At 36.8% G+C, this 22,506-nt stretch overlaps 1 protein-coding gene across 6 annotated transcripts in view; it reads left to right on the top strand.

Moving 5' to 3' along the window:
* Positions 1 to 22,506, top strand: part of PRKD1 (protein kinase D1) — a 474,378-nt gene that overhangs the window by 234,251 nt on the left and 217,621 nt on the right. The window contains exon 2 of one of the 6 annotated variants that reach the window (XM_061180743.1): positions 8,061 to 8,177. The exons of the other annotated variants lie outside the window; for them this stretch is intronic. Within the exon in view, the coding sequence (XP_061036726.1) occupies positions 8,136 to 8,177 (42 nt within the window). The 5' untranslated portion in view covers positions 8,061 to 8,135. The remainder of the gene's footprint in view (positions 1 to 8,060; positions 8,178 to 22,506) is intronic. 6 annotated transcript variants of the gene reach the window in all.

Raw genomic sequence — 22,506 nt, 5'->3', positions numbered from 1 at the left:
TTATTTATGGAAGTCAGGGTAGAATTAAGTGCCCTTTGGGCAGTCTCTGTTCCTGAGACCCTGTAGAAGTGGCCTTCCCCTTCCCCTCAGACTGTGACAAGATCCATCCCCTTTGGGTATTTGCTCCCATACACAGTCCTAAAAAGCAACATGGAATTCTCACCTGGCTCAGTTCCTTGGGAACTCAGCCTGGAGAATTCAGAGTTTCCCCATTATATTTGTGATGTCTCAGCATCTGACAGGGAAGATGTTTTATATTTGTATATAAAAATTAAGTCACTGTACCAGCATCAGATATGTCCTTTCAGTTGTAAATGGTACACTGGCCAACTCTTTGGATGCAAGAACATTTTAAAGTTGATTTTGTGCTATTCCATACACACTTCTCCCTCTTTTGTGAATAAAGGCATGCTTTTGTGTACACCACTTCAGTTTCCAGAGTATTTCTGTAGTTTCTCGATGGTGTGTTTTCATTTTATCTCAAGTAGATAAGAGAAGTTTCAACAAGTAGAGCTGAACACGTTCTTCCTGATAGTACACTCTGTGGTTAACGTGCTGATTGCAGATTTGTATTTGAGCTAGTTATTTCAAGGGTCGCTCTTTTACATCATGTCAAGTCAAATTATATACGATTTAATGTTCTGAATATATCCAGGTAGAGGTAGTTTCGGTAACGATCGCCTGTATGCTGAATTTTGTCCGTGTAATAGGCCTTGGATCTTTTTTCAAATTTGAGATAATTAAAATTTTCGGTTGTAAGAAATAATACAGAGAATCCCTTGTACAGTTGACATGGTTTCTCCCAGTGGTAACGTTTTGCAAAACTGTAGTGTAGTATCACAGCTAGGATACTGACATTGATACAATCCACCTTTACCCAGGTTTACTCAGATTTTCCCAGTTTGTACTCATTTGTGTGTGTGTGTGTGTGTGTGTGTGTGTATGTGTGTGTGTTTGTATTTAGTTCTATAAAATAAAAATAGGGAGCACATAATGAATTTGTGTGTCATCCTATGTGTCTGTGTTGTTCAGTTTTAGTGTGTATACTGCAGAAGTAAGCACAGGCCTTGGGTTTTTATATGAATCAGGGCTGGCTTCACGGGCCTGTGACCAGGGCACTCAGTTGGAGTTCAGTGCTCTGGCTTTCCTGACTTGAAGTCCTTAGTTTTATGTTTGAATTTGTGTTTTGTAAGTGAAGTCCGATAGGATAACGGAGGCTGGCCCGGAACTGGGAGCTTTAGGTTTGGTGGAAGCTTTGGTGTTTCAAAGCCGGAGCAGGTGCGTGCCACCGGGAAGCATCTTCTTGAGTGCCTTGCTAATATCAAGGTGATGAGACCGCCTCCTTGGGATGGGTTCTCTTCTGCTCTCCACTGCTCATTCCCCCAACTCCTAGGATCCCAAGGACCTGGCCTCTTCCTCCCTGCTTCTGCCCCACAACTGCTGCTGCCTTCAGCCCCTGGCAGGGGAGGCTCAGGGTCTGGAGCAAGAGCCTAGGATGTCTCAGGACAGGACACTGATGCGGCCATCCACATCCTGGAGTGTCACAGCAGTACCACAGTAGGGCGAACCTGTCACCCACCACAGTCTAGGTACCCAATCCAGGCACCTCCTTGCGTAGAGACTGCAGTGCTCCTGGGAGCGGGGGAGCGTCTGTGGGTAGGGAGATGCCTGACTTAAGCTCCCCGGTTGGTGTGCAGAGTGCTGGTCTGCGGCTGGAAGGAGTGGGGGAGCTCAGTACCTAGTGGGTGGGGAGTTAGTGTGCACTGTGGGAGCACACGTGGGGTGGTACCCAGATCTGCACTCACTCTGCAGGTATCCCTGTGCCGGAAGGATTGAAACATTGAGTAGCAAATAAACAACACCATGGCAGGTTGAGAGAGGAACTGCAGGAAAAAGGGAAACCTTGATACTTTAGTACCTTTACTAGAACTTTTACTCTGCATTTTGAACAGGGGACCTCACATTTTCATCTTGCATGGGGCCTTGCAAATTCTGGAGCCCATTCTGATAGGCACAGTGTTAACTTCAGCAATCATGTACTGTACACATTGCCCACTTGTTTCCACCGCATCATCCTATATTTGCTTCAAATTTCGTTGACATAATAAGAAGATATTCAGTGAGACTGTGTGGGGACTGGAGCAGCACAAAACCCATAATTATATAAATATGTGGTAGAAAATTACAATAAAACCCTTGCATCTTCCACTTTAATTTTGCCTCAAGGAAATGGCAAAATGCCCAGCTGGCAATAACCAGTTCCAAATGAGCTGCCAAAACTGCTAGGTGCTGAAATATATAGTTTGTTGCTCTTCTCCATTTCGGTGCTTGACTATAGGTTTTGAGGTTGGTGTGTCAAAGCCGGAGCAGGTGCCTGCCACCTGGGAGCATTTTCCTGAGTGCCTTGCTAATATCAACACAGTGAGACCTATTGAAGTGTATTTTTAAATAACATTGAAACTGCTTTACATGTGTATACATGTCTATTGAAATACAATCATAAATAGGCCTAAAATGTTTTCGTCTGGAATTCAAAGGGATATGATTTGTGTCTTGGAACAATGAAGGATTCTTATTAAAAAAAAAGGAACATGCTGATGAAAAACATTCAGATAAAATTAAAATATTTGAAAAGTTTGTAAATGTGGGTTGAAGTACTAGCATAACAAAATTAGATTGCTTCACCTTGGAGCCCTACAACAAATAGAGGTGCCTTGTAAATATCAGGCAGCGGTGCTCCTGGGGGCGAGGTGATGATGAAGAATAAGTACAGCTCTTAGGACACATTTCTATCTTGGAAACCAAAGGCCCTCTCTTGTTTTATTTGAAAAAAGTACCTTCATTTTGGTACCTGTAAATACATTTAGATATCAGATCCTTTCGGGACGCTAAAAGGCAGTTCCTTGTCTCCAGTTAAGATTTTCTTTTCCTTAAGCTAGTGCTAGAGTTTTCCATGAGTATCTCTGCGTATATATTGCATTAGGGATCAGTGAATGTCAAAAGTTTCCGAGGTCAGTTTTTGTTTCAATGCTTGTCTGAACAATCTGAACTGTTTCCCAGTTCTCATCTAACCAAACAACTGCTTTGTTTATAGTTCTGCCTGACCTGAAGTCTACTCTGCATAATGTGCTGGCTGTTTTCTGATTCAGACTATATACTTCAGGCTGGGTACACTCAGCACATTTCTTCCCCCAGCAACATGAAGGCCAGGCAAAGAGGGGGCATTGAATTCTAGGCTTAATAAGAATGTATTTTCATCATTAGTTTCACATGCTAATCTCCCTGATCCAAACCTATTGCTAGACCCCCAAATAAGAACACAAAAAGCAAAAACAAAAAAAACCCCAAAACCCTAATTTAATCGTCTTCTCTTCTCCCTACTTTCACAAAGTTGCTGATTAGAAGCAAAATGTCCAAACAATCCTGTAGGAAGAAGAAAGAGACCTAGCAGGGGGCCCAGATAATCTGTAAATTAGGTAATTTGTGTAAGGATAATGATGACTGTTGTCTTTGAGTGCTTTTTTGTATATTTGGTGGAAGTAAACTGTTCCTGTCCTCCTGTGGTTGGTGAGATCTACCACTTGACTTGCTTTCCTCTCTGGGGCGTTTATTTGCCAAGCAGATTGGTCTTCATTCAGTGCATCTGTGTCTGGTTGGATGATACTTCCATTAACACAGCACTCTCCTAAATCTATTTTTCTCCAAATATTACTTCCATTTTCTAAATTTTCCCTTCTCCAGCTTGTTCTCATTTCCTGTCTTACCCTAACTTCTCAGTTTTCCTCTTTCCTCTCCATCCCCTATTCCCCTTCATTGGCAACTTAAAAGTACTTCTGTCACCTTGCAGTGATTCACACTTCCCATCAACACTGAAATGTGCCTATGTTCCAGAGATCAGAGTCTCTGCTCTGGAGGCAGCCTGCCAGGAGTTGCGTCCTGGCTCTACCACTCACCAGTGTTGTGACTTTAGGCAAGTTACTTAACCTCTCCTTGCTTCTTTTTTTCCACATCTGTAAAATGGGGATAATAATATAGTTCCTACCTCATAGAGTTGCTGTGAAGATTATATGAGTTATTCCATATTAAGTATTTAGAGCAATGCCTGACATATAGTGTTTAACACATGTTAGCAATTTGTTTACCTCAGTTACATGACCATTGAATCTCCTATTAGCATCTTATTTTTCTGACAACACCTATTAATATCCCAGATAACTAGGACTCCTTGGGAGACATTTGGAAAATGCTGCTCTTCAAGGTAAGTTTAGTATTGCCTTTTTTTTCAGTGATTTTCCAAGGAGGGCAGTTTGGGGTGGAAAATCTAGAAGTAGAATCTCTCTTGCAGTCAAATCCTTCTTTTGTAAGTATCCCTCTGCCGATGTGCTGTCTTTGGCTCTTTCTCCTGACCAGTCAGTAATGTATTCTGTCATCTTGCTACTTCAGGGGTGGTCTACTGACATCACCTGGGAGCTTCTAAAAATGCAGATCTCAGGCCCCACCCAGACCAACTGACTCAGAATCTGTGTTTTAACAAGATCCCCAGGTGATTCTTAAGCACATTAATGGTTGAGATGCACCAGGCTAACATTTCTGCCTCTGCAGCACCAAAATTCTGCTCTAGGGAAATAGGAAGAAATCAACCTGAATTCTATTTTACAACACATAATATTGACTACTTATACAAGTATAGCAGTTTAAGCCCTATGAGATTTCCTGGAAAACCTATGCTGACATTCTCTTGGGTGTAATTGTTATCGATTAATGTCATGATTAAAAGTGTAGCTTAGGTCTGCTGGGAGCTTTAGCTCATTGAAAGAAAAAAAAACCCACCTCATTGATCTGAAGCCCTCAGTCAGTCATTCTTACCTTTTCAGAAAACACTTCAGATAAATAGCAATAATCTTAGCAGTGAGAGATTTGTCTTAAGGGATAATCTTTCCAACAATGACTTGCATTGATTAAGTTCATTGCTTTTTAACTGTTCAGTTTGTTGCTGTGGTAACTCTGTTTTAAAAATTAGGATGCATTTTCTTAGTCGGGGTTATGTGTGGGGATGGTATCACAAAGAAGCACATTTGGGCTTCTTCTACTACTGGTTTGGTACTTGCTGAGAGAGTCTAGTGCTCTTGATGTTTTCAGGTTAGTGCTTTGTTGAAACAAGGTTCTGGAACGGGGAGACATTGGACACGTTTACGGGGTGGACAGCATACAGGAGGGTCAGGCTAGTATTACGGTTCTTGGTATCTCTGTCAGCTGTCAGGAAAGGATCAAAAGTGCTAGATTGTTAGCTGGAAAACTGCTTTTGAACAGTTTGGTCTTATAAACCATGTAGAGTAGTGTAGTTAGATTGTTGCCTCGCCCTTTACGCCTGTCTTTATGGGTGGGTGGAACGTTTGGAAAATCTCCAGCTTGCTGTGGTTGTGAAGAGTAAAGACTCAGCTTGCTAGATTGGATTTTGACTTATGAACCACTAACTGGAGTGTATTAACTCATTCAGCTTCCTCAGCTACCATGCGTTCTTTATAATTGCAACCATGATTATTAATAAAAAACGATTTACTCGAGTTTTTATAACATTTACTGTAAAGAGAGACAGCAGAAATGTAAGACTGGTGTCACCTGTCTCCTACACTTTGCCTCACAAAAGCAATCTTTCTAAAATATAATTCACATCATGCCTCTCCCTCACTTAAAATTCCCCTGTGTCTTCCATCACCCCCGGGCAGAGCACGACTCATCAAGACAGAGCTTCTGGTTCAACCATATTGTGAGCTGATTATACAGAAAGGATTTTGATTTTATTTCTTTTGTTTTGTAATAAGAGCTAACTTACTTACCGTTGAGTCAGGCACTCTCTCTCGGGCACACTCTCTTTTTTTTTTTTGGCCACAACGCGTGGTTTGTGGGATCTTAGTTCCCCGACCAGGGATTGAACCTGGACCCTCAGCAGTGAGAGCACAGAATACTAACCACTGAACTGCCAGGGAAATTCCCAAGGCAGAGCTTCTGACCATTCCCTATGTGCACCTGGATTACACTACAGCCCCTAACCTTGCTCCCTTCTCTGCCTGGTGCCATAGCTTCAAGACTCAACCAATGATATCACCTCCGTGGAACCTTCCCTAACCTCACAGGTTGTTCACCTTGTGTGCTCATACCTCTGCCATGGCATTTATCATGTCGTATTAGTCAGGATACTCTAGAGAAACAGATCAGTAAGGTGTGTGTGTGTGTAAAGAAGTTTATTTCAAAGAGTTAGCTTATGTGACTGTAGGAGTTGGCAAGTCTGAAATCCACAGGGCAGCCTGTCAGCAGAAACTGATACTACAGTTACAGGGCAGAACCTCGTCTTCCTCAGGGAAACCTCCGTTTTGCTCTTGGGCTTTTTGACTCTTTGGATGAAGTCCATCCGGATTACTGAGGGTAATCTCCCTACTTAAAGTTAATGGATTGTAGATATTAATCACATCTACAAAATACCTTTACAGCAACGTTTATATTTAGTGTTTGATTAAATAACTGGGTACTGTAGCCTAGCCAGGATGACACATAAAAATATCCATTACATGTGTCGTACTGTAATTGTTTATGTACCTGTGTTTTCAACTTAGGACTGTGAGCTCTCTCAGTCATAAACAAACAATAACTTTAAATAATTGAAATATTATTATATAGATTGTTCAAACTGTGAAATGAAAAGCATGCTGGTTCTACCATTTATATATATAGTCCTTAAAAACTTGAGTCAGTTTGCCCATGATTTATAATGAAGTTATCCATTAATAACTTGCTAAGATTTTTAATTGAAGGGAAACAGAGGAAGCAGTATATTTATTAACAATATTTTATATATTATATATTCATAGGCATTCATTATGTGCTTTATTAAATTATTAAACTTGCAAAATATAGGTATAAAAATGAAAGAAAAAGATCTGTGTAGAAATTGTGATTCAGCTTGTTTTAAAATTAAGAGATCTGTATCATTGTGTAAATATATGCTACCTTTATTTTCATTGAGAAAAGTCCCCAACTATACATAATATTAAGTACAATTATTTAATAAATATTTAGTGTCAGCTTTTTACCATGTGTCACCACTGAAAAGGCAGTCCCCTTATTTTGATCCTATCTTTGTATTATAGATGTTTGAAAATATAGCTCAAAACACCTTTCTCTCATGAAAACTTCCAGGATTAATTGATATATTTTAATGTTCCTTTCTTCTCCTTAATATGTGTATATATGTTCACATTTGCTCTTTTTTTAAAAAATTTATTGGTATGCTGTTCTGTACATTTCAAACATCATTTTTACGTGTTAATGGTTTGAATCTCTTAATATCACTGTTTAGCATCTGCAAATGGGTTCATTATTTAAGGCCAAATTTAGATTGTCTAAACCCAACCTATTTGTCTTTCCTGCTACCCTATGTCTGCCTTTTTCCCTGGCATGTGTATTTCTCTTAGTGGCACTATTATACTCCTACTCCTAACCTTGGAGTCCATATCAACCTTTCTAGGTCCCTCATCTTTCACATTCAGTCAGATGTTCAGTGAATCCCAATGATTATCCTTGCCTTAGGGTCTCATCATTACACCTTCTATTTTTTATTCCAACAACCATCTTTCCAGCTTGGATTATTATTCTCTCCTATGTAGACTGTTGCAGTAAACTTCATGGACCAGTCCCTCTCTCCTCAAAGACATCTACTGTGCTCTTAACAAGTTAATTATGCTACTGTACTTACAATTTTGATATTCACCAGCTCAAAAGAAAAATCAAAACTTGGTGGCTTCCTATTGCCAATAAAATAAAAATCATTATCCAGTCTGGTCATTTAAAGTGCTCCAAATACCCGGTCTACCTGTACAATCTTCTTTTTCAATCTTCCTAAGATTGAATTAGAATAAATTGGATTATTTATTCTAATCAGTACATACATTGTGTTTCCCCATCTTGGAACCTTAGCTATGTTTTTCTCTCCATCTAGAATGGTCTACTCAAAATTTCTGCCCATTAAAATACTTATCCTGCATCTTTTTTTCTGAATCCTCTAGGTCCTTTCAGGCTTCAACATACGGGAATGACTCAAAGACCAATACTGGGAAGGAGTACAGAAAGGCCTGTCATGCATGGCCTGTCAAGCTGGCCTATCATATGACTGGTTCATTGAGGTACAGTTTCTGGTTCTCAGATTTTAAGCTCCAGAAATTTTATTTTTTCCTTCCAGCCAGAGTTGCTATAGCTCCTCAAAGACAAACGCCATCTAATAAAACTCACAAAAAATATTTTTATGAACCAGAATGCCTATGTATCAACCCACAGTGAGTGATGTGCTTTTCTGAGGCATTGCCTCTCCATAGCAAGAGGCCTATGAAGCAGCGTTAGTAACTGGAAAGTTGCTAAATTGGCTCAGAATTGAAACATAAGGAATTGATTAGTCTTGAGGGATATTCCATCTAGGTTATGGGAAAACCTCATTGCCTTATTGGGTCACCTGATAAGGTTCTTTTCCTTGGATAATTTGATATAAACATTGATGGATCTTCAGGTTCTAATCTCTTATCTGTCACTCCAACTGACTGAATTACAGTTCTCCTTTACATTTTCCATTCCAATAGTGTCATTCTAAAGATGTTGCTTTGTTACCTTGTTTTAAATTTTGCAACACTGTATCCTTGTCAATTAATTTGTAAGGTAATCCAGGTTTACAAAACCACAATTAGATCCCTCTACTATGGTGTCTTTGGATGGCTGATCTCATACATTGTGTTTGGTTTTTGACCCTTCATAGTCTCAGAATGTGCCTCTTGTTTGTCTTACACCACAATTCTTTATGCATTAGATGCATTTACTTCTGTATTGCTTTCTTAATATGTTTGTATTATGTTTATAAATGTTTGTATTTGCAAGCTGGACTTCTTTACCACTTGTCAGGTCTAAATTGTTGGAAAGCGGGAACTGTTTTTTGTTTTTGTTTTCACTTTTTTTTTTTTAACGTTTTTATTGGAGTATAATTGCTTTACAATGGTGTGTTAGTTTCTGCTTTATAACAAAGTGAATCAGTTATACATATACATATATCCCCATATCTCTTCCCTCTTGTATCTCCCTCCCTCCCACCCTCCCTATCCCACCCTTCTAACTGGTCACAAAGCACCGAGCTGATCTCCCTGTGCTATGCAACTGCTTCCCACTAGCTATCTATTTTACATTTGGTAGTGTATATATGTCCATGCCACTCTCTCACGTCGTCCCAGCTTACCCTTCCGCCTCCCTGTGTCCTCAAGTCCATTCTCTAGTAGGTCTGCGTCTTTATCGGGGACTGTTTTTTATTCTCATTTTTTTTCCTGTAGTCTCAAGTACTGTAACTTTGGGTTCTTTCCAGAAGTGAACTTTGACATTTATTTCTTCATTTACTTATACATTCATTCATTTTTTTCCTTCCTTCCTTCTTTCCTCCCTCCCTCCCTTTCTTTTTTCCTTTGTTCTTTAATAAGCATACTGAGGTTCAGGGAAGAAAAGTGACTTTCTTAAAAACACACAGTTAGTGAGACAGCTGGGATTTAAGCCCAGGACTCGTGCCTCAGTTTGTTCTTTTTCCCTATTGCTTATTAGTGTTCATTGGAGGCAACTTTATGGGGTAGGGTACTGTGATGGTTAGTTATATGTGTCAACGTCATTTGGCTGTGGTGTCCAGTTGTTGGTTAAACATTAATATGAGTGTTGCTGTGAAGGTATTTTGTAGTTGTGGTTTACATCCACAGTCAGTTGACTTTAAGTAATGATATGGGTGGGCCTCATCCAATCAGTTGAAGGCCTTAAGAGCAAATACTGAGAAGAAATTTTGCCTCAAGACTGCTGCACTAGCTCCTGCCTGAGTTTCCAGTTTTCCTGTCTGACCGTTAATTTTGGACTTGCCAGCCTAGACAATCGCATAATACACATACACAGAATATATATATGTACACACACACCACACTATTGGGTTCTGTTTCTCTGGAAACAAAGATTGATTAGCTGCTAAGCTCATACAGGTTCTGACAACTAAGTAGGCAAAAGTATTACACAAAAATGTTTATTGCATTATCTTAAGTTCCCAAATTAAAACAATGTTCTAAATTTAAAATTCATATGGCATATAGTAATTTTTTTAATAAGGAGGATTGGTGCCAGTTGCCTTATCGGGTAGGGAGCAAGTGTGGAGAGAGAAGGAAAGGGATATGAAGGATTGGATTGTTTCCCAAAATGACTGAAATAGTGGGCTGAAACAATCTACTCATGTGATAGCCATCTAGGGAAAGATTTATAGAATTGCTAAAGGCTTTTTCTTTCAAGGAAATCCAGCAACAACAACAAAAACAAACTCTGTTTTTTTTTTTCCCTTCTATTTTATGTTGGCATCTATCCATATATAGGGTATGTAGTGTTCAAATTTTTACTTTTGGGATTTTTAAGGTAGAGCATGTCAAATACTTTCCTGAAACATGGTTTTTCCAAATCAGAAGACATTGAAAAGGAAAAAGAGTGGTGATTTTAGGAATTTGGATTGTATAAGAAAAGTAATGTCGTCGTTAGACCCAAAATCACCATGGTCAATCCATAGAAGTAAAGTTTTTTGTTTGCTTGTTTGCTGTAGATTGGAGATAACACTCTTAATAAATCCCAAAATCTAAAGAATGGATTTTTGTTAAATAGAAATGGACAAAATCTAGGAACAAAGTGTTAAAGAAATGTGAATGTTCTGCTTTTCTCCCGACGCTGCCCCTCCTTGGGATGGTATACCATAGCCAAATTGATTAGAAATAACACAGTCGATGGTAGTTATGCTCTACAAAGTTACTTTGAACACTGAATTAGTAAATACCAAGCCATTGTTCATAAGGGAAATGCAAGATTGGTTCCTTTGAGTCTCTGACCACATTTTTGTCAACCAATCAATACATAATGTTGTTTATGTGTGTTTTTGTTTAAAGACACCTTGTTTAGTATACTCATTGGCCACCAGCAGTCTTAACTCATGCCTGAATGAAGCTAATCTGACTCACATATTTCTCCATAAGGCCCATTACAACCTTCTTACACTCAGGCACACCGGAAAGCGCTTCAGCACCATTCTCGGGGGCCATTTTAAACAGTGAAATCATCAAAAGAAGCACAAAATGCAAAAAAAAAAGTGGCACTAAATAGACGGAGAAAAGTATACTTGTTTACAGTATGAGAGGTGAACCAAGAAGGCAGAGCGTCAGCCTGGGATGTGCATGTTGGGTGACTCAGAAATTTTGCCACTCTGTGAATGACCCTGAAATGTCTGTGCATGACCCTGAAAGCACCGTGAGTTTTGGTTTGGGGGTTATAAATACATATTAGCCAATAGGTGAATTCACAAATACAGAATCTGCAAATAATGAGGATCTACTGCAAATAGTGTGGGGCTTTCTGTAAGATCCATATATTTGTAGTTAAATAGCCTCCTGCAAAGCCACTCTGTAAGAGAGTACAGTGCTGTGAAAGAAAGTTGTTGGGCCTCTAAACATTTTATGTTCATTTGCAAGATTCTTTAATAAACATTTTTAATCCTTGCTATCGCAGCCTTTTAGGAGAAGGAAATAAGTGCTATAAATAACAAAACTCCAAATATAGCAATAGGCTTTCCTCAGAAACCCTAGCAATTTCAGGTGTCTGTTTTGAACCACTGGCATGATTCATAAAATCAACAAAAGTAAACAATATCTGAGCAAAGTAATTTGTCATCTTTTCCAAAATATTAGAGGAGAAGCAGTTTGTTTTCTTTCACTAAGATTTACAAAGTTAATTCATTAAAATGTTGCATGTTTAACCATGTTAAGACAATTGCTTGTTTAATTGAGGTTTTCACCTTTTAATGATTTTTGTCATATTGAAATTTGCCAAGAAATCAGCAAGTCTACAACTTTGATTCTTGCAAATTGTTTATGTGCTTTTAGATTGATAGCAGTCCTATAATTCTTTATTTTTCAAACACTTATGTACAAATTTCTGTGCTTAAAAGTCCTGAGGGACTTCCCTGGTGGTCCAGTGGTTAAGACTTCGCCTTCCAATGTAGGGGGTGCGGGTTCGATCCCTGGATCCCTGGTCAGGGAGCTAAGATCCCACATGCCTCCTGGCCAAAAAACTAAAACATAAAAAGGAGCAATATTGTAACAAATTCAATGAAGACTTTAAAAAAATGGTACACATCAAAAAAAAAAAAAAATCTTAAAAAAAAAAAAGTCCTGAGTTAGCAAACCAGGGATTTTCTTGGCTTAAGCAGCTGTCACATCATGAAGGTACCCCCCGTGCCCACCCAAGAAAGTGGAGTAAATGGGAGATCTGCTCATATATAGCTACTAAAGCAAAAGTAGAACTCAGGGCAGAAGAAGTAGATCGGCTCAAATACTGGTGAGATTATTATCAAAAAAAGAAGAAAAGAAAAAATGAAGAATCAGTGATATGGAAGGTGATTTGAGTATTTTATTGTCAGTGTTTCAACCGCTAGACCATTGTACACTGAAGTGAAAGAAAGGTTAGGTTGTTATTTCTTTATTTTGAAAAGACATTGCAAACCACTTTCCTCAGCCATTTCATAAATTAGAATGGGAGAAAATAGATTTATGTTACAGCAAGTAGAATTTAGTTTAGACTAGTGGAAGGGGACACTACCAGAGGACTTTGGTTATGAATATTTATAATCTGAAATACATATAAGAAGTAAATTAGAGAAATTAGCATTGGCAATAATCATATTCATATAGTGACACTCTGACTTGGAGGGAATTATATTAGGTAGTCAGAAAACTTAAGTCTATTGCTGCTTGAAATTATGTATACGTGGATCCCTAATGTTCTGGGCTTGAATTTGAAAGACTCACTCATCAAGATTTTTAGACACATTATATTTGCTTTTGCAAATTAGAAGCTCCAACCACAGATGCAAGTATACATTGCCATGTGTGGAATTAATGCTTCAGACATCTTATGAATATGTATGTGTATTTTGGTGGTGCTTCTGCTACATAAGTCTGAAAAGCAGTGGGAAGTGGGTGGATCTGTGTGGAACTGCATATTGCTGTCAGAAAAGTGCAATTCTCAAAGAAAAAAAATTATAGGGGCAAAATTTCATTTCAGACACGTCTTCAAAGACATAAGATTTTCCAGAAGAGGAAAGCTGATATTTGTCCATTTTAATTGTTAAAATTTTTGTTGATATTTTCATAACAACTTGGAAATAATCTGAGGATAATCCTTTGTATTTAAGCGTGCATACATCTTCATGATGGTTTCTGGAATGCCTTAAGTATTCATATGCAGTGAGATTTGGATGATATTTAGTTCTGTAGTTACAGTTGTACCTGATTGAATGTCTTTATTACTGGTATGCATCAGTTGGGTTCAGCTTAAATTTTAGTGTGAGGTTTCATTTCTGTATGTCACCTGGATTTGGGTATTAACTAGTGATTATCTCAAAAGTCCGTTTTGGCAAAAAAAGAAAAAAAGCAAAGTTAATGGTAGTGCAGTTGCAATGCATCTGTTTTATGGTCCCCCACTTAGATCATAGTCCCTGGGCAGACTAGGGAGGAAGAACAGGAAAGCTGAGGTGAACGGCTGCTCGTCCAGTGATGTGTGTTTCTGCAGTGGTGGATGTGCCTTGAGATTCCCTGGGCTCAGTGGGACACAGGATCTCCACCAATTAATTGAGGCCCCCATGTGTAGTTTGAATTAATTATCCATTACAGTTCAGTGCAAAGAAGCCTCTTTCATAAAGGTTTTAGATGTTCGGAGAAACCTTGTTACTTAGTGACAAGTTGATGTAAGGGTGTGGCTAGAGCAGCATCAGATCATAGTTACATATTTTATATATTCTAACAGTACAATTCTGATACTTAAGACAGACATTTAAATTGACATCAGATTAACATCAAATTGAACTGGTGTTAATAACATCATCCCTCCAGGTCTATTTTATTGAATTAAGCTTATTACATTTGACCAATCAATCAACACCAAAGAGATTTTAATTTATCACTTACATACAGTTTGTTTACAAGGCATGCTAATATTCTCCCTAAAAGACCACCTAATACAGCTTTGCTTTTTTACCTGTTCTGGGAATAGTGTCCCTCAGGAGATTTCCCATTACCCCAGTATCATTTATGAAAGGGAAAAGAGCACTTGACTGCTGCTTTTGATATGTAGTTAGAATCCTGGTAAATTTTAACTACTTTGAAAGTAAGGCTGGCCTAATTGAGGGTTGAAAGTTTCCTAGACAAAAATATTTTCCTACAGTTAGCCCAGGTCATCATTTCTTAATGCCCTTCCTCATTTAGAGCTTTAAATTGGATTAAGAAAATATGTTGTCTAGGGACTTTATAATTGTTGTAAATTTTCAATTGTCTTAAAAACAAACAAACAAAGCCCTCTTGCCTTTTCATCTTTCTTGCCCCACTAGCCATTCTTTGTTTCCCTTGGCAGTGAAACTCACAACAAGTCTATACTTTTCCTCTCTACTTCTCCTTTAATTGTCTTTTAAATGTGCTTCAATCAGATTTATGTCCCCACCACTCCACCAGAAATCTGATCAGGTTCAATAGTGACCTTGCAGTCACTTGAATTGGTCAGTGTTTTGATCCTCTTACTTGATCTATCCCAGAGCAGCAGAGACAGTGCATTTTCCCAGTTGCCCGTGACTCACTTTTTCTTTCCCCTTCTTTTTTTTTTTTTTTTTTTTTTTTCCCCTTCTTTTGCCAGACATCTTCACATTGGAGTGCCTGAAGGATCAGTACTTAGTCCTCTTCCCTTTATTTGCACTTATTGTTGGGGACATCATTCAGTCTCATGACATTAAATATCATTTATAGGCTGATGACTGCCAAATTCATGTCATTAACCCAGAAGTCTTTCCCAAACATTCAGTTTTTCTATTTCAGAAAGTATAGGAATCTCTGGTTCTACACCCTAAAATTTAAATAGACCAGTTTTGCATCTTCCACCAAAAGAAAAAGCCATGACACTCTCTCACCCTGTCACATCTCACCCCTCCCCCTCCCCATATCCTCAAGTCCATTCTCTAGTAGGTGTCATGGACATATATACACTACCAAATGTAAAATAGATAACTAGTGGGAAGCAGCCGCATAGCACAGGGAGATCAGCTCGGTGCTTTGTGACCACCTGGAGGGGTGGGATGGGGAGGGTGGGAGGGAGGGAGATGCAAGAGGGAGGAGATATGGCAACATATGTATATGTGTAGCTGATTCACTTTGTTGTAGAGCAGAGGCTAGCACACCATTGTAAAGCAATTATACTTCAATAAAGATGTTTAAAAAAAAAAAAAAAAAAAAAAGAAAAAGCCGTCTATAAGATGATAAATAAAGAACAAAAATTTAAAACATTGATATCATTATAATTAAACATTCATTCTAATTTCTGTATTCAGGAGTTGGGAAATTTAACTTCAGATAGACAAACTAGAATCACTCAATTCAGGAAAACATCATACACGTTTAAATGATTTTTATGCATACTTGTTGATTGCTAGTTCATGTTTAAAGTTATTTACCTAACAAACTAATTCATACCAACATAATATACCATGTAATCCTATTGAGAGATATCATTTAGCCAGAGAATCATTTGCTTGTTTAGGAGAGTGTTACAAATATGCATAGCACTGTTATTTATATATCAATAAATAAAAGAAGAATATAGCATTTATAATTAAGGAAGAAACATATATACTAATATGGCCAACTAACACATTTAAAATGATCTTAGTAAATTATTTGTTTTGCTTGCCTCCCTTTGTAAACATTGTACTTTTTGCTTACCTACCAATAAAAAATTAACTCACTGTTTCAACCAAGTTGAGATATGCAGTCCACAGCGTACATCTTGTATTTTCAGGCTTAAAAATGTCCAAAGTAATAATGATGAGCATCCTAGAACATTTTGTGTCACATGTGTTAAGTGATTATTTTAACACCTAGAGTTTGGGAATATTCCAAGTTATTATATTTATCATTCTTAACTTCTTGGTCAGTTTTGCTATAATTTCTCACTAGAAAATAACTCTGATTTGAAAGCAATTCCATATTACTTCATTTCAACCTTAGTCACCAAAATGTTTACTCATTCTCTAAGTTACACAAGTACTACTTCTGCTGAAGGAAAGACAAAATTAAACTGAAGATTTCAGAAATGTTTGTTGGAATTTGTTAGATGAAAATTAGGTGAGAAGGTAGTGAGAACATGAGTTATTTAATGCACAATGTTGTAAAACTGAGGTAAGAATATAGAAGTAGATAAATTTTCCCTATACCTCATGTGATTCAAAAACGGGAAGACATATGTAATGTACAAAACAGATTAAAATAATTACATATATGTACGTAAATATGTGTTATATTTAAAAATATTAAAATAGAAGAAATACAAAAATTGACAAAAGCAAAATGGTTTTGGGGTGAAATTTTCTGGCTCTATATTTAAAATTTCAATAAATTTAATAGTATGATGAAGTATTGATAGAGTTGATAACTAAGAAATTGATATTGATGTCATTTTGTAGAATTAATGTAAATTGTGAGATTCAAAGGAAAGATAGATGTTCAAAGAATGAAAATAAATGTTCATATAAATGAAAACACAAATATCAAAGTTGAAAAGAAAAATATCTTAGTAATATTACAGAAATATAAATTAAAATAAGTGTGGGGTGTGTACTACTATAAATTATTAAATAACTAAAAATTATAAATCCACTTTAGGTGAATTTGTAGGGATATATGTGAACTCACACATTGCTGCTAGTATTATAAATTGGAAGAATTTATCAGTATATCGGGAGGGTTACAACTGTGATCATACCTTTGACTCTAACATTTAGCTTCTAATTCTAAGACTTTTGCTCAAGAAAATAACCCCCAAATTAAATACAGTGGCAGAGAGAGAGGGGTGGGAGGAGGGAAGTGTCTAAATTTTTTTATATTTAAACTGGTTTTATTTCAGTAAATTAAAAAAAAAATTTTTTATATTGGAGTATAGTTGATTAACAGTGTTGTGTTAGTTTCAATTGTACAGCAATGTGATTCAGTTATACAGCAATGTGATTCAGTTATACATATACATGTATCTGTTCTTTTTCAAGTCCATTTCTCGTTTAGGTTATTATAGAATATTGAGCAGAGTTCCCTGTGCTATGCAATAGGTTTTTGTTGGTTATCTATTTTAAATACAGCAGTGTGTGTAAATTTTTTATATTTATTATGAAGATGTAGTATAAATTGATGAACAACCATACATGAAATAAATATATCAGTATGCAGCATTTTATCTACACAATGATTATAAACATCTAAGGGTCTGTATGTGGAAGCGTAGTGAAAGGAATAGGCTAAGGAAAAACAAACCCAACCCTAATAATTTATAGATGTTATCTAATGTAATTTAGCTTTGTTTACTTCATTAATTTAAGCTTCTGGTTATAATAATTGTTGCATATTCATACATTAAAAAGAAATATGATACTTTTATATACTAAAGTATACTCTACCATATATTGTAATATATAATATAAATCATGGCCCTTGTTTTGTATGAATAAAATTAAAACTTGAAACTAATCTGAAATAATTTTTTGAAATTCTGAGCCACCTTTTTAAAAATCAGCATGTTAACCTTAAATTACAAGTTAGATTTGAAACTAAAATATCTGTTAATATGTCTGCATTTTGTGGCAACAAAACAAGCTTAATCACCTTTGCACAGCAGAACTTTGCAAAATGCTAGTAAGCTTGACTTAAAATGGCCACAGTAAAAATCTGTGTTGGAAGGAACATCTGATGTTAGTAAATTCACAGCATGGCCCATGAATTGCTGTGTTGAGAGAAGGTACTCCTCTCGCTTGCTTGTTTCCTGTCTCTATCTTTAGCATTCCCATTAATGCAAAATACACCTGTACATGGAATAAAAATAATATTATGTGTTTAAGAAAAAAATCTAATTAAATTCTACATCTCATTTTCTGTGGTTAGACAGCGACTGTGGATGACCTGAAACCCACCACTTCAGTAGAGTTACACAGAAGAGTGCTGGAGACCAGGTTCATTTTTCAAAGCTTGAGAAACTGACAACAAATGAAACCCCCTGCTCCCCCAACCAAAAACAAACCAAAAGACCAAACTTGTACTCCTTTCTTCCTATTTTTATCAGAAATACCCACTGTTCATGGACATGATTATTTTAAACATGGTACCTATTTAAGTGTAAGAAACTTAATTGTTCAAACAAAATAGTGTTTTTACCCTCCCACCTTCCCAGAGAACACACATTGAACAGGTAGCTATGATATTCTTTGCAGAATGTGGGATTTAGGTATGCAAGTATCTTAGAACAAATCGATTCTTGGTAGGGGCTTTTGTTTTCTTTAAGGAGAACATATCTCAAATTTCCCTGAAACAGGGAAAAAAAGTGAACAGATGAAGTGTTTTCTTTGGTTATTGTAGTTTGGACGATTTTAAAATAGTTGGCTTCTTTTATTTTTCCTGTGGACATTTTTTTCTTGCCAGCATTTTAAAGATGACTACTGTATATGAGGTATAGAGTTTGATTTTTTTTAAAGTGCAATTCCATTTTCTATTCTGCAGAAACACCTACCATTTAAATAAAATTACAGTGCTCCTACAAGCAAAAAATAATCTTTTGTTACCCTTGTATATTTATGCATATTTTGCTTTTATTTTAGCCACAAGAGCTTTATCCAGTTTTGGCAGCGCTAATAATCTGCAGATTGTCATTTTTTTGTGATGCTAGTATGAAGTTAAAAAAGAATCTGATTTGTAGCTGTCTCTATATTGCCATTACATTCTCTTGTATTTTTGAATATATTTTATTTTGTGATTAGGTCACTTTTGATCCAGTGAATGTTAGAGGAATGTTTGGCTTTTTAAAGCAATGTCTTCAAACTGGCAGCACTTTAACATTGGCTATTTTACTAAAACCTTGCTAAGTGAATTCGAATAATTTTTCCTGTCTATTTTCCATCATGTCATTGCTTTGTTTGCAAGTATTGCTGTGTCCTGGTGTTTGGGAGTTGGTAGCAGTTTCCATACAGATAATAAACTTTCTTTTTGCCTGAGCTCTTCAACAATGTCATGTTCTGGCACTTATGACATTTTAGCAATGTTCCTGACTGCTGCTGTTACTGAGATGGCAAATTATTTTCTCCCATTTTTTTTTTTTTGACTTAGTTATCATGGTCATCAAATTTTAGCCTTCTGGTTGCAGTTTCACAAGCTCAAATTGTGCCAAGTATTGGCCTTGGAAACTTTAAATATTGAATAAAATTTTTTTCTACAAAGGAATCACTCATAATAACATTTGAGATAAATTGATATGTGAAACACTTGAAATATTACTAATATTTGATAACTGTACTAAGAAGGTATCTCATCCTGCCCAGCTCTATAGGATTACAGTACAAAATTTGGACCTTCTGACTCTGTAGAAGATATTTCGTTTTTTATAATATTTCATGTTCTAGTCTGTGTTTGGGATTAAAACTCATTTGCCTGCTAATTTTACTGTGATGTAAATCTGCATTATGAAAGTTCAATTATAATATCAAATGGCATAAGAATTTTGACATTTTTTAAGTTTAAAATTTTTATATTAGAACACAATTTTGTGAACTCTGAAGGGACTTTTTGTAATTTATCTCATTGGGAGGAAAACATGAGCAGAGCTTCATTGTTCTGATCTATGACATGGAGATTATATATCTTTTTCATAGAATGAGAATTAAACAAGGTATAACTTTAGAATGGCTAAAGGTAAAATGATTTACCATACTCAGTGTCAGTAAGGATATAAAGGAAGTGGAACTCATACACTGCTGGTGGGGAATATAAAACGGTACAATCATTTTGGAAAACAGTTTGGCAGTTCCTTAAAAAGTCATATATTCCAGCTATTCCATTCCTGGGTACTTACCCAAGAGAAATCTACTATACCTTGGTATGGTATGTCCCTACCAAGAATTATATACAAATACCTATAATAACTTTGTATGCAATAGCCTTAGACTGAAAACAACCCAGATGTCCATTTCAGTAGGTGAATGTATACACAAACTATGGTATATCCACACAATGGAATCATACTTGGCAATGAAAAGGAATGGAGTATTGATATACGGTACAATATGGATGAACCTCAAAATAATTATACTAAGTGAAAGACGCCCCACACATAAAAAAGTATGTAACAAATGATTCTATTTATAGAAAATCTCAGAAAGCATGCAGTCTAATCTGTAGTGCCAAATTGTAGATCAGTGGTTGCCTGGAATCAGAGGGTGGGGAGGAACCAAGGGAGGGATTGCAAAGAAGCATGAGACATGATGCATATGTTCCTATCTTAGTCTGTCTGGGCTTCTGCAACACGGTATGATAGATTGAGTGGCTTAAACAATAGAAATTTATTTCTCACAGTTCGGGAAGCTGGAAAGTTTGAGATTATGGTGCCAGCATGGTCAGGTTGTGGCTTGCACACAGTACTTTCTTGCTGTGTCCTCACATGGTGGGGTGAGATCATCTCTTCTGTGTCTCTTCTTATAAGGTCACTAACCCCATTCATGAGGACTTCATCCTTATAGCCTAATTACGTCCCATAGTTCTTATCTCATACTATCACATTGGGGTTTAGGGCTTCAACATATGAACTGGAGGGTGACACAAACATTCAGTCTATAGCAGTTCCTTTGGGATAAAGCATATATTCGTTATCTTGATTTTGGTGGTGATTTCAGTGATGTATTCACATGTCAAAACTTACCAAATTGTGCACTTTTAGTAAGTATAATTTATTATGTCAATTACCCCTTAGTTAAGCTGTTAAAAAATTTAAAAAGGTAATATATATGAAAACACCTACTATGTTGCCTAGGAAATGGCAATCTCACAATGCATGGCATTAAACTGAAATGATAAAATGATGAGGTAGGGGAAAATCAGTTTCACTTCTACTACAAGGAATAAAATGGATAAACACTAGTTTCCCTTACAGTGAGAAGATTGCTGTGTATATGTAAGGATTGTTGTATACACTGGCTCTTATTTATTTCTGTGTGTGCATTCATTGAAGCCACTGTCACCCTGTTTTAGTCATGTGGTTGTCCACACATGTGAATGCTTATACTGGCAGGTCCTGGGGCTGAGGCCGATCTCACTGAAATGGCCCAGTTTGAAGAGGAGCTACATGACTGAGGAATGTGGAGAGATACAGAAGGGCAGAACTGAACAGGTCAAGGATGCTAAGTTTCTCAATGGCTTCATGCAAACTGGAGGAATGAGGGGCCTAATATGATTGGAGCTGCCTGACCTCAGCCCTAGCTCTTCTCTTTCCTGAGTAGCATGGCAACTCCCATTTGGATCTCAAATAACATATTTAGAAGAGGAGAGCTAGAAGTATTCTAGGGAGGCACACACTGTTAAGGCTCTGATGAGCAGAGTCTATGATAAAGTAATGGTAAAGATAATGAAATGGACAGCTACAAACTCTAAGGCCCTTTGTTGTTATTCCTGAAGCAATAGACAACATACAGTTGTTCTTAGCACATCTGGTTCTATTCATAATATATTCTAAACATGCCTGGTCTGGAGGACTAGGAAGATATTGAGCTGAATGATTTTAATTGTGTCATATCATCATCATTATCACCATCACTTCACTGAGTGGCTTCTATGTTCTGGGCCCCAGGCCGTATGCTTTTCAAGCATTTAATTTTCACAGTAACCCTCAGAGAAGACTTCCCTGAAAGCCTTTTCTCCCATCCCTCTTGCCCAAAGTAAGTCAGAACTTTATTTTATATGGTCTCATAGCATCCTGTACAGCTCTTTAACACTTGTGACCATTGCAGTCATATAATGGATTACGTAATTAGTTGATTAATATCTTTATCCCCTCTAGAATGTGGAACTAGATATGTCTTGTTTACAGCACCTTGTACATACTTAAAGTTTAACACTATTTGTTGAGTGAGTGAATGAATAAAATATCATCATAACATAACTTTTATAGAATTGCAATAAAGACCCTGTGATACAGTGATTCCAAGTTCTGTATAAAGATGTTTAGTCTGGGGATAATTTTAGTTTTAAACAAGTGAAACAACTGAACAGAAATATGAGCTATGACATTGAAAACAAGAATAGAGATTGGGAAATTGGAATGTTATAAATAGGTTAAATCAGAAAAATCCCCTGGGACTGGCTAGTTCCAGGGATTGTTAAACTCAGTCAGTTGATGAATATCTTCATCACTGAGAGGCATCAGCTTTTTTGTTCAAAAAGTAGAAGTAAAAAACTAGTGGTATTTATGGCATATGATCAGCATGTTGTTGAATAAATTACAAATCTTCTGTTATGTTACAACTGGCAAAGTAAATAATAATTAGACTGTATCCATAATATACATCTTCCTTTTTGT

This window comes from Eubalaena glacialis, chromosome 2 (assembly GCF_028564815.1).
Source record: "Eubalaena glacialis isolate mEubGla1 chromosome 2, mEubGla1.1.hap2.+ XY, whole genome shotgun sequence".
NCBI lineage: Eukaryota > Metazoa > Chordata > Mammalia > Artiodactyla > Balaenidae > Eubalaena > Eubalaena glacialis.
Note: the sequence above shows the minus strand (reverse complement) of the source record. Positions and strands in the feature narration are given on the sequence as shown.